This window comes from Balaenoptera acutorostrata, chromosome X, assembly GCF_949987535.1.
Source record: "Balaenoptera acutorostrata chromosome X, mBalAcu1.1, whole genome shotgun sequence".
NCBI classification, from domain to species: domain Eukaryota; kingdom Metazoa; phylum Chordata; class Mammalia; order Artiodactyla; family Balaenopteridae; genus Balaenoptera; species Balaenoptera acutorostrata.
Window position 1 is genome coordinate 11240799 of NC_080085.1, and position 13422 is coordinate 11254220.

Consider the following 13422-nt stretch of genomic DNA (forward strand, 5'->3'; position numbering starts at 1 on the left):
TGATGTATTCCCTAGCACAGCTCTACACATGAAGGCATTTAATAAATGCTTTTAACCATAATGATTTAGAAACAGGTCTATTTACCAGACAGAAAACATCACTGAGTTTTAAAATAATGTTATTCATGTTGATCAAAAGCTGCCAGACCTAAGAGTTCATCCTGTATGATTCCATTTATATAAAGTGCACAAACTGGCCAAAGTATGTTGGCAGAAATAAGGAATGATTACCCTTGGTTGGGGCTGCCTGAAGTGGAGCTTGCAGGGGATTTCTGAGGGGCTGGTAACATTCTGCTTCTTAATTTATATACTGGTTAAGTTTGCAAAAATTTATCAAGCTGTATGCTTACGATCTGCCCACTTTTTATGTGTATATTATACTTCAATACCTAATCTTAAAGTGATTTTTATAATATTTGTGCCTCTTGCAAAACATCTAAAAATATCTGTGACAAAATATCGTTATATAATAGAGCTCAAAACAGTTTTTGGTAATCCAGGACAGTGGCTTTGCAAAATGACAGTAATTCGTGGGATGAAAACTCATCCCTTTAATGTTCTGAATTCTGCTTTACTTAACTATGGATACTGTCAGACTATTCCACAGGAGAAAACTAAAAAGAAAATGTAAAATAGAAGGCTGCATCAAATAAGGTCATCCTAAGGGTGTGAGTTTCTTTGCTAATTACATCTCCATTCTTTGCTCATTGTGTGAAGGAACAGATGCCTGAATTTAAGCTGCCATTTTAAAAGCCTCCATTTAAACATTCTTTTCAGGGAGTCGTGAAACACCACAGTCCTAAACCTAAAAGGGTGACCTGATACACACACAAAATAGCAGATTTTGTACGCTCCTTCTGACTTTCACTTCCAAGGTTCCTGCTCTTTGTACACTAGAACTATTTTGCAAGTGTGCTCAGATCCCTCAGAAAACACCAATTTAAGGTCTCCATCTGAGGAGAGCAGTTAAGGATGGGGAGGGGGCAGGGAGATCCGTGACTGTTCAAAAAGGATCTCTGTGAGCAAGAAGGGGGAAATCAGTCCCTTTAACGCCTGCATTTCTCAAACACAGGGAAAAATGTAATGAAGTCATTACTACAGATCCTAAGGATGAAACAGTGTGCAGGAGGTTGCCTTACAGGCTTAATCTGGGTAGATTTGATTATAGCTAAGGAGATGAATTCTAAATTTGGAAAGGCCATCAAGGTAATTAAGGATGTTAAGAAATGTGACTAGATCCTTGAGGTCTTTCTACTTAATGAAGAGAACAAAGGATGATGAAACCAACTTTAGCAAGCAAAACGAACTTCACATAGATTCAGTTCTTTCAGAGATGAAGCATCCTGAACATCAGAACAATTTACCAAGGAAAGCCAGACACTCTGTGTTTGCTCTCAATGTTGAGATGGTTTAGGTACCATTTTACTCCAAAGAGTGAATTAGGTGGTCTGCAAGGCTCCCCACTATATCTCCAGATTCTGATGATGTTGAAAAAAGGTTTAAAAAAAAAACACAAAAACTTCCTTTAACTTGAAAAATCAAGTATCCCTTTTGGAAGGATAACATCTTTTGAACCAGAGATTTTTCTATTCTGTAGGTGTGCTCAACCAAGTTTTCAATGATGCCATTACTCAGATTTTATAATATTGTGAAACACAAAAGGTTTTCAATTCCTCTTAACTTGAAAGCAGTGGCTCTCAATATGGGGTGATTTTACCCCCCAGTAGTTGTTATTTGGCAACGTCTGGAGACATTTTTGGTTGTCACAACTTTGGGAGTGTTACTGGCATGTAGTGGGTAGAGACCAGGAATGCTACTAAATATCCTACACTGCACAGGACAGTCCCTCACAACAAAGAATCACCCAGCTCAAAATGTCAAAAGTGCTGAGGCTGAGAAACACTGATCTAAAAGTACACTTGAAAGGGAAGGAAAGAAGACTTCTTTCGTTTCAGTATCTGTCTCCAGTTGCTCCGAAGAGGAAAGTAGAATTTAACAGTCCTACAGAAAACGAATACACAAGCAGATACTAAGCAATAACTCTAATGCAAGATCATTTACAACAGATCTTGTCAAACCAAGTTCAAATACACGAGTTATAGAGCCATTAAGAGTAAATTTCAAAAGATCAAGTTTAAATACTTTTTCCTTCAGCAGATTCTGTTTTTAACCAAACAATTTTTACTTCTAGACATTAAAATCCTATTTTTCGATTACTAGAAAATGTACTCCTTTTTAATTAAGTGATCAGCTCATCTATCAGATGTAGTTATCAGATGTAATATCAACCTACTAAAATAAATTTTAAAATAAATGACCAAGATTGATCAAGAAAAATAAACAGAATACAAATTACCTACATCACTAGGAATGAACAGGGGAACATCACTACAGATCCTACAGACAACAGGATTAGGTAGATAATACAAAAATATTATGAACTTTATATCAATAAAGCTAATAACTTAGATAAAATGAAGAAGTCCTTGAAAAACACAACTTATCAAAACTGAAATAAAGAGAAATAGGAAATCTGAATAGTACTATCTCTGTTAAAGAAATATAATTCATCGTTTAAAACATTTCCACAAAGAAAACTCCAGACCCAGATAGCTTCACTGGTGAATTCTTTCAAATATTTAAGGAAGAAATAATGACACTTTCAAAATAATCAAATGTATAAATAGACAAGAACTGGGTTTCATTTCAATGCCTAACCCCTCTGGAGTCGCACCAAAGAGACTCCTTCCATCCCCAAAAGGCTCACACTTCCTTCCTTCTCCACTTTATCTTTTGAAAGGGAGGAGGCAATAGACAAGATTATAAATATTCTTGCAAGATTCACCTATGTGTGTCCATGTGTAATCAATTAAAGCATTACTCTTCATCCAGTCTTTCAGTGCCCCTCCCCCCATCTTTTTTTTTTTTTTTCCTTTCCTACTTTTCCCCACACCCATTCTCTGCTATGGCCAGGCCAGTTTCTTCAGGATCCCACCAGTAAACCTTGCTCACTCCTACCTCTCTTCCACGTGTACCCTAATCCTTTCCACCCTTTTCAACACACCTCAAATACAAGTCTCCCCCAGAAGCTTCCTTACAAGCTACCCGAGTCTGGGTTTCTTTTATCTCCTCGGGTACACTGTCACTTCTCTCCAGCTGTCACTTCCCTGCTTAGAATCCCTTTGTGATTCTCTGTGACCAACAGGGTAATGATCAAATTTTTTCCTGGCTTTTCCCTGTCTGGCCTGGCCTCTCTTCTAGCCTCAGCTCTCCCCACTCGCCCACATTCAGGCCATGCCCACCACCTCAACTTACCCATGCAGGGGTCTCTGTCACACCTCCTGCTCTTGCACATCTGTACCCAGGGCCTGGGATGTCCTCTCCCGGACACTGACTCCTGTCATCCCACTCATCCTTCAAGACTCAGATCAAGGATAACCGCCTCCCCAGAAACTCCCTCTCAGAAATACCACCCCACCCATTTTTTTCTCCCTCAGACAGAGGAAATTATTCGACAGGACCTTGTACTTCTATTGTAATTGTTTATCCGCATCTCCAAAATAACTGTGGTGATCTGAGGACAGGACTGGGTTTTGTTTTTTTATTTTTGCTTCAAGACTTAGCACAGTACCTCGCTCATCTGAGTGGGGCTCTGAACGCTTGTTGAGTGAGCAGCTGTCTTATATTCCCAAAAGCCTTCACGGTGATGGCCATGTAACAGGAACTCAAACACTTAGAGACTGGCACATGCTTGTTGCATGGTACTGTGGTAGGTATTCATTTAACCCAATGACACAAGCTGAGAATGACAACTCAAGACCGTTGTTGCCTTTTAATCCTCAGGACAATAATGAATTTCACTGAAACAAAGTGTTTCACTCCAAGCTTTTTTGCACTTCAAAAATCTGACAAGAAGGAAGTACTCTTCACCAGAGGAAAATATTTTATAACATTAAAAGAAAAAAGCCAAAGGCAAAAAACAGTAATGAAACAACATTCACACTGTTCTTTAAATTGTTTTTGTGTCTGTATATGCCTACAACAATCAATTTACCTTTTTAAAAAATAAAATTATTTATTTATTTTTGACTGCACTGGGTCTTGTTGCTGCACACAGGCTTTTCTCTAGTTGCAGCAAGCAGGGGCTACTCTTCATTGTGGTGCACGGGCTTCTCAATGCAGTGGCTTCTCTTGTTGCAGAGCACGTGCTCTAGGCGCGCGGGCTTCAGTAATTGTGGCACGCGGGCTCAGTAGTTGTGGCACATGGGCTTAGTTGCTACGCGGCATGTGGGATCTTCCCAGACCAGGGATTAAACCCGTGTCCCCTGCATTGGCAGGCAGATTCTTAACCACTGCACCACCAGGGAAGTCCCCAATTTACTTCTAAAGTGACTTCAAGCTCTGAAATTCTGTTACTCTGTGCAAATCTGTGCTCAATGTATTAATGTTAGTAAAGAACAATAATTAATGTCATTTGCCCTATTTAATTTAGTCTAGTTTATCATAGTTTGTCATACATAAATATAATTTTATATACTTTGAAATCTATACATTTATAATATAGACAGACCTTAATAAAATGCATTTTATATGATAAAACCCTTATCCCTTCAACAAATATTTGTGGAGTACCTACAATACGTCAATTATTTGAATGAACATTGGGATAAAACAACGAGTAAAGCAATCTTTGTTCTTGACAAATTTGACATTTGAACAGAAAAGCCATATTATAAACACTAACAAGCCAGCTAGTAGTAACCAGAAAAATCATGTTAAAGTTATTAAATGGATGACATTGGCTTAAAGATACAGCAAGAGGTCTCTTACCAATGTTCACCTAATGGACCCACCCAATTACCCCACACTCTCTATTCTTTTTGTAAACCATAATGACCATCGCCCACAGAACTTGGTTTCTAGGCTATTCTCCAAGACATCTATGTCCTACTTCTCCCACCAGCTGAATTGTGTACCTCAGAAGAGTCTGTTATATTTACTCTCAAACCTGTTTATGCCAGTTGTACTTGTTACTAGAATTATGAAATTTAATTAGGTGTTACACAAACTAATAAAATGAGTGCCAAAAGAGTTTTTATTTCTTTGAAAACCAAGTTGATTGGCTTTGAAAAGCCTTAAAAGATGAGTCACTTGGAAAAACAGTTGCTAGAATAAGTATGGGCAAGACAATTTTAAAGGTTTAAGGGGAGTGGGGTTGGTGATCTAAAAGGACGCTGCACACAGATTGCTCTCACTCTAAAAGGATCAAACTGGAAATCAAAAGCCACTGAATTCTGGCTGTGATTTATACACAAGAAAGACTTCAAGGAATTTCAATCAGGGCTCACACTCAAAGACCTTGACTTTACAACAAAATTCTGGTGAATTAATGTTTAAAATTGAATAAAATGTGTAAGACACATACATGGTACTTTTAATGATTCACCACTTTGGCATTTTCAATAAACCATCTAACTGGTTGACCCCAGATGCAGCAGATAAGGATGTCCTCTAAGAACCCCTTAGAGGGGTCAAGTGGTTTGGGCAAGTGTTTTGCTGGAGCAAAAAATTAATTTCCAAGTAATTAATTACTTCTTGTTTGTCATAAACAGTACTCTGTGCTATTGGACTAGAGGTTTATTCAAAATTTCAGTCCACAACCCAAGACTCGAAGGGCGCTCTCTCCTGGACCCGAGGGTGGGCTGTTACTAGGTCTTAACACTCCGAGGGAGGGAGGCTAGCCCATTCTGGGGATACTTCCTGCCCAGTTATTCATTAGGGTACCATTCCTTCATCTCCAGCTGCATCTGAATTCCTGAGCAAACTTCCAGAAGCAAATGTTGTATGTGTGGGTCCTCAGTGTACGTGCTTCCTTCTGAGTCTGGCCTCTGAAGATGGCCTGGGCTGTGTGTGGAGAATCAAGAAAGGCTCTCTAGTGGCATAGACTTATATATACTACCAAAATAGATAGCTAGTGGGAAGCAGCCGCATAGCACAGGGAGATCAGCTCGGTGCTCTGTGACCACCTAGAGGGGTGGGATAGGGACGCTGGGAGGGAGACGCAAGAGGGAGACAATATGCGGATATATGTATATGTATAGCTGATTCACTTCGTTATAAAGCAGAAACATACCATTTTAAAGCAATTATACTCCAATAAGGATGTTAAAAATATATATAAAAAATAAAAAAAAAAAAAAAAAAAAAAAAGGTTTGCTGGAGCGGTCAGCTCTAAAGACAAGAGGGCAGGAAAAGCCAAAGCTGGAGGCCCTAAAGAGAGCGAACACTTCCTCCACCAGTCTCCTTGGAGGAGGGCCAGTTGTCCTGTTGGTGGGCACGTCAAGATGCCAGCATTCAACGCAACTACTAGTGATGCCGGCTTCATGAAAACAAACAGTGTTTAAATAATTAGGGAGCTGTTTTCTCATGTTTTTCAAGCCTAACATGACCCTCTCATTTCTTTTTTCTAAATTACATCCTTTTAGATCTGTAAGGGCCCAAAGAAATGATTTCACCAAATCCTTTTATTGTGCAGTAAACTGAGCTTAAGAAGAGAAAATGATTTTCCCAAAGTCACATGGTAAGTTCGTGGAATTGCTGGGGCAGGCCCCCGGGCCTCGGACTTGCTCTGCTTTCCCTCTATTTCCTGGTCCTGGGGGCCACCAGCACCAGCACCAGCACCACCCGAGAGCTTGCTAGAAATGCAAAAACTCACACCCCACCCAGGCCCAGAGTATCAGACACTGCTTTTTGAACAAGATCACCAGATGACTTGTATGCACATTACAGTTAAAGAACTTCTCTCAACCAGTTTGTTTTTAATGCTATTTAGTGAAATGATTGACTGTGTTTAAATTCATAATCCTCATAAAAACTTCCCTATCACAAAAACGGATCAAAACAATTATTTAGCTGTTTTGCTGTATCTAATCATTTCACATATAATTTTCATTTAAAATTACAGGCAACTAATGAAACAAAATCGGCACTTCTCTCTGAATACATGATCCATATCAAAGCTGGGTGGATAGTCTACAAATGCCTCATAAGAGGTTACTGCAGGGAACCCATTTAGTTGGTATGTCTTCAGGCCTATGAAGAAGTAACAGACTCAAAATTCTATTAGGCAACCTGAGTTCCCATCAGAGTAACAGTGACAGAGAGAGAGAGAGAGAGAGAGAGAGAGAGAGAGAGAGCGAGCGCGAGCGAGGGGGCAAGTGGGAGCACACACGTGAACAATGGCCAAATGTGGAACTCTTCAGCCTATGAAATAATTAGCTTCAACTGACTCATTTAGGTGTTGTACAGCATACAAAAAATACATCGACGTCTTCCCATTGTGCGAAACAACCAACGGTACTGAATAGTCAAACACACTTCAAACATCAATTGGCTCATTGCATTTACATGAAATGTCCAGAATAGGCAAGTCCATAGAGACGGAAAGTAGATTAGTGGTTGCTAGGGGTTGAAGGGGTGAGGAGAATGGGGAGGGACTTCTAATGGGTACACGGTTTCTTTTTGGGGTGATGACAATGACAGCTAGTGGCAGTGGTTGCATAACTCGGAATATACTAAAAATCACTGACTTTGCGCACTTAAATGTGTGAATTACATGGTATGTGAATTCTATCTCAACAAAGCCATTAAAAAAAAGTCAACTGGCTCAGCAATTTTTGAAAAACATGTTTTCTTTTAAGATGCATTGAAAGATAAAACTGCATGCACCACCACTGCTCATTATTTTCTTTGTCAACTTAAAGATTTTGAATACCTTAAAATTTGAGTCCAAAGGGACTTTTATCAGTTATTTCCACAAACCTCACCCATTTTACCAGTAAATTAACTGATACCACATTAAGTGACTTGTATAAGAACCAAAGTCCCAGCCAGTGGACAAATGGTCAGAGTTTTCCCAGCGTTAAATCATTTCAATTACAACATTCATCAGGGTATGTTCGGTAATTAAATACATCTGGAAAAATAAAACCAGTTCATGGCCCTGTGGTGTATTTACTAAGAACCTACCAAAGGAAATCAGTATGTTTCCCTTCTGACGGGAGGGAAACTTTTTTTTTTTTTTTTTAACGTAAAAACTAAAAACTAAAGCCAAGGAGACTGCCAGAACCAGTGAGGTATGCACAAATTAACATAAATTGGTAATTGAAGTGTAGAAGCAACAATTGTCTCAGGCACCAAGGTACTTCCTTGAGAACAGGCCTCTGGTTTGGGCATTTGCTTCATGAGTACCACATGAACTTCCACACCTACTTAAAAATAAAGCCCTCCCCCAATTAAGACCAGGGTATTGTGAAAGCCATTCCCAAGAAGGTCCCCAAGTGGTAATTCGACGCTCAATTTCTAACCCGAACGAATCCGAATGCCTAGCGTTAAAAAACAAAACAAAAAACAGCAACAACAACAACAAAAAAACCCAGAGATAACTTTATTTCAGGAAAATTAGTTAATGCTTTTCTCAAGCCTGCACTTCTGTGTAACTTCAACATGTCTGTGCCAAGCACTGCCCAAATACTTACAGGCTGTGAACCACTCAGTGTGGGCATTAAGAGAACCAGGAACCAGAGATACAGGTCATGCAATTCTGTCCTTTCTAGCAGGATCTTATCCTATCTCATCCCTAACTTTTTGGTAAGAAATTGTCCTGCTGGATTTGGGGGGCCTTATTTCCTTTCAGATTTTGATCACCTAGTAAATTTAAAACAAACAAACAAAAAAAGGTTTAACTCTAAAATTCTTTGAGCTTCCCTTTAAATGCGAAATAATGTGCCCTCCTTACTCACCCTCACCGAAATGTTAATCGGTACAAAATTACCACCTACACAATCAATAGCACAGGGAATGTAGGATGGGGGTAGGGGGCCGGGGGCTCCGCAAGGAATTCCCGAGCCCTCCCCAGGGGCCGCAATGGTTAAACGCGCTGACTCCCTCATTAGGAATACTTCCGAGGGGCTCCTGACAGCCTTGTGGCTTTTGTGGCGCTTGTGGCTGGAGTCTGTCTGCCACTAGAGAAGGATAACAGAGCAGGGAAAGAAAACCCTTTCCTAGGCACATTTCCAGGGGTGCAGCGGAATAAGGGTGATTTCCAACGCACTCTTTACGAGTTTTCCGAGCGATACAGCGTCCCCATTTAACGACATGTTGCTGACAGCAGGATTTCGGGGGTGTCAGGAGGTACAAACAGAATCCTACAGCCGCCTGTTATCTGCCCCGGGCCAGGTGGGAGATTTTCAATCCCCAGAGCTCGGCTTTTTCACCCTGAGTAGTCGATCCCCCAACTGCATCGAAACCCGCGGGGCACAGCGTCTCCACCTGCTCCCAGGTCATTATTTTGATAATTGAAACGGGACAAAGAGGCTCACCCTCGGTCCCATCCTGTCCCTCTCCCTCCCACCTTCCTGGTTTCAAGGGTCATGGTTCCCAAACGAGCTCTCGGAAGACCCCAGGGTTGGGGAACTGGGCGTTGGTTTCAGGTGGGTTTAAGGCGAACAGGACCCCGGCACGGCGGGACGGGATCGGACTCGGAGCTGGGAGCTCGGGCGATAGGAGGGCGTCCCGGGAAAAGGGCAAGAAACTGCTCTCTCCCACCCCCTGAAAATAAAGCAGGAGCCCGCAGCCCGGGACGCTCCGTCCGCGCCCTGGGCTCCCTGTCCCGGGGTTCCCTCTCTTCCCCTCCGGCGAGCCGCACGCCCTCGGGCGCAGCCGAGCGCCGCCGGGGTGGCGACGCCCCCGACATGGGGCTGGGACGCGCACCTGGGCGTTCGGGACACCTGCGCCGCGCCCCTCCCACCTCCGCACCCCACCCTCCCACCCGGGCCGGGTCGCGGAGGTGCCCGCAGGAGGCCCCACCTGAGTGGGCGCGGGGCGGGGGCGCGAGGCCGTGGCCGTGTTAGTGGCGGTGGCGCGGGGCCAGCGCGTTGGCTTACCCATGGCTGGAGACGGGCGCTCGGGCTCCTCGGGGACGGGCAGAGCCGGTGGCACAAGTTTGCAGGTCCGGCGGGCACGTGCGCGGGCGGGCGGGCTGCGCTGGGCTGCCGGGCTGGCTGCTGGTCCTCGCTCCGGGCCGGGGTGGGAGCGCGGCGCGGCTCCGCCTGCACTGGGGGCCGGCCGTGCCGAGAGGGGCCCTGACGTCAGCGCCGGGGGCTTTGTGCGCCCGCAGCCGGGGCCCCAACCGGGCAGCGCGCGCGCCGAGGCGGCGGCGAAGCTCGCGGCTTCCTCTGGGACCCCCGAGCGAGCGCCAAGGGGCGCGGAAACCGGAAAAGCCAGCGGGGGGATGGGGAGAGAGGGGAGCGGGCTGCCAGGATCTCGGAGGCGCCGATCCGCGTCCCAGAAGAGAACTATTACAGCTGGAGGGGCCTTTGCAGTCCTAGTCATCACCCATTGTGCAGATAAAGAAACCGAGGCCCGAGGCGCTGCTCCAAGGACCCCTGTGTTTGAGCAGCCTTGCCCCGATCCACAGTCCCGGAACCTTTTGTTCACGCGGGGGCTGCGGGGAGCTACTTAATTCGGTGGGTCTCCACCCTGGTTGCACATTAGAATCAGCTGGGGAGCTTCTGAAACCCGATTTCATCTGGGCCTCAGCGGGCGGGACTGAGGCATTCGTGCCTCAGAAGCTCCCCAGGTGATTCCAATGTGCGGCCGAGGTCGTCAACACTGACTTGTGGGTAACAAATGGCTTAGAAGGGCACAGACGGCACTCTCCCATCTGGGGTGGTGACAGATTTGGTGGTGTCCGTAATCCGCCCGCTCGATCCCTGGAAGCCCACCCCTGACAGGCTCCGGGAGACTCTGCAGACCCACCCAAGGCACCCCTTCTCCTGCGGCTCAGGCCTCCTGCTTGAGCCTGTTAGTGAATTAATGGTTTAACAGTGTCCAGGTCTTAAATTCCTTCTGTCTCCTTAGACAAGAATTTTCCTGTCTCCAAAGGTATTAGCAAAGCTGTGAGATCCCTGCAGTTTTACTCTGGTTAATGCTTTCTGAGACATTTCTGAGCCCAACCTTCCCCCCTGATAGTTTATGTTGTGCTTTTTCATTGTTCTGAAAATACATCGAGTTACTTGAACAGAGGGTTACATAAACAGTAACAGTAGATAGTACACTTAAGGGACATTTAAGCCAGAAGAAGGAGGCTTTAGGACTGAGAAAGGGTGCAGGAGGCAAACATTTCATCTATTGAAATTTATTGGATTAGGAAAGATTTTATCAAGGCAAAGCTCTAGAAAGCCTAATAGTATTTTGCAGAAAAGGACAGAGATTTGTGCTAGGCAGATCACTGGCTCATTTTCACAATCCCACAGGGAACACTCATTCCTAACCAATCTTCATGCAGTAATAAAACAGCAGGGAGCTCACAGGTTTAACTTTTTGTCCTCCTGTTACAGAAAAGTAATCCATTTGAACGAGGCCTGAGGGCGCCTGCCTGCAGGAATCCAACTGCAGTTGCAATAACTGGGATCACCTGCAAGTGGGTGAAGGCCACGAGGAGTTCATTTAAGTCCTGGTTTAGGGAACAGCGTTCGGTTTGGTTGGTTCCTACATCCTGGGAGGCTCCTAGGAGACAGTGAAAACAACAGGACGGGACTTGGGCGCACAATCTGAAATAGTCTTTTGGCAAGATATGACCTCCCTCAGCCACTCTGGAAGCAAGAACTCTAAGACTGTGTGCACTGAGATGAAAGTAAACCCTTTGGTCCACTTTCCGTCATTCCCTAGAAGTCTTGAATTTTTTTTTTTTTTTTAAACCAAAGAAAAGAAATAACAGCTGTCCAAATACTGGAGCCAGTCACAATGGGATGCTGTGATTAAAAACCAAGTTATAGCCGTTGTGTACACACTGTCAAAGGAAAGCCACATTTTAATAGAAACTTTTACTCACTTTGGAAATGTCATGGACCGATTTCAACAAGCAGTTGTCCCTAAAACCCTTAAGAAAAACAAAACAGCAGTTGGGAAATTAGCAAGGCTACTACTGACCGGGTGCAGAAGAGAGCTAATGTACATATTTGACTATCAGTCTAAGAAATGCTATTTTAAAATAATAACCCAGTTTTCTCATATAACTGAAACCTTTAAAAAATAAAGCAAGACTACGTTGCAGGTGGACGAGTAAATTGGTAGAGCCTTTCTGGAAAGATATTTGGCAGGATGTATCAACAGACTTAAAAATATTCATAGCCTCAGGCCTAATAATCTGCTTCTGAGACTCTCTCCTGAGTAAATAATGACTGTTTCAGTCAAAATTAATGTAAAAAGATGTTTAGCACAGAGCAAGATGTGATAGCAAATCAAACAATAAAAACAAGAAAGGAAGCAACAACTGTTTGATAGAAGGTATGCAGTTGCATACATTATCATTGATCTAGCTCCCTGGTTCTCAGCTGTGGATGACTTCACCCCCCAGGAGATACTTAGCAATGTCTGGAGACAGTTTTAGTTGTCACACCTGGGGAGGGGGTGCTACTGGCATCTGGTCAGTGGAGGTCAGGGATACTGCTAAACATCCTACAATGCTCAGGACAGCCCTCGCCACAACAAAGAACGATCCAGCCCCAAATGTCAAAAAATAGTGACATATACCCACTACTGTATATAAAATAGATAACTAATAAGGACCTACTGCAGAGCACAGGGAACTCTACTCAATACTCTGTAATGTCCTATATGGGAAAAGAATCTAAAAAACAGTGGGTAGGGGCTTCCCTGGTGCTCCAGTGGTTAAGACTCCATGCTCCCAATGCAGGGGGCCCAGTTTCCATCCCTGGTCAGGGAACTAGATGCCGCGTGCCGCAACTAAAGAACTAAGACCTGGTGCAGCCAAATAAATAAATAAATAAATAATAAAATAAAAGAGAGTGGATATATGTATAACTGATTCACTTTGCTGTACAGCAGAAACTAACACAACATTGTAAATCAACTATACTCCAATAAAAATTAAAAAAAAATAGTGCTGAGGTTGAGAAACCCTGCTGTATATGATCAGATATCATGCAGCCATGTTTGCAAAGAATTATGTGGGAAAGTGCTCAGAGATTGTTTTATTATTTTTAAGGCAGAGTAAAAAGCTGAATGTGCAATATAATCCTAGTCATATTCGTATGTACATATATATATGTACTGGAAAAGACTGCAAGAAAATACACTATGGTAGAGATTACTACTTATTCACCAAACATCTATCGGCTATCTGGCCACACAGCTGGACTACATTTCCCAGACTTCTTAGCAGTTAGGTGCTAAGTGACTGAGTTCTAGCCAATGAAGTCAGAAGTAATGTCCACCACTTCCAGGCCTTACCCGCAGAATCTCCAGAGCATGTGCTTCTACATGCTTTCCCCTCCTCTCAGCTGAAACGTGACACTGACACCCAGGGTGCCTTCGGAAACCACACGCTGAAGATGGAAT

At 43.5% G+C, this 13422-nt stretch overlaps 1 protein-coding gene across 1 annotated transcript in view; it reads right to left on the minus strand.

Moving 5' to 3' along the window:
- The window catches only part of GPM6B (glycoprotein M6B), a 152504-nt gene extending 142340 nt beyond the window's left edge, over window positions 1–10164 (minus strand). The window contains exon 1 of the mRNA XM_057537930.1: window positions 9945–10164. Coding sequence (XP_057393913.1) covers window positions 9945–9948 — 4 coding nt within the window. The 5' untranslated portion in view covers window positions 9949–10164. The remainder of the gene's footprint in view (window positions 1–9944) is intronic.
- Window positions 10165–13422: the final 3258 nt, after the last annotated feature.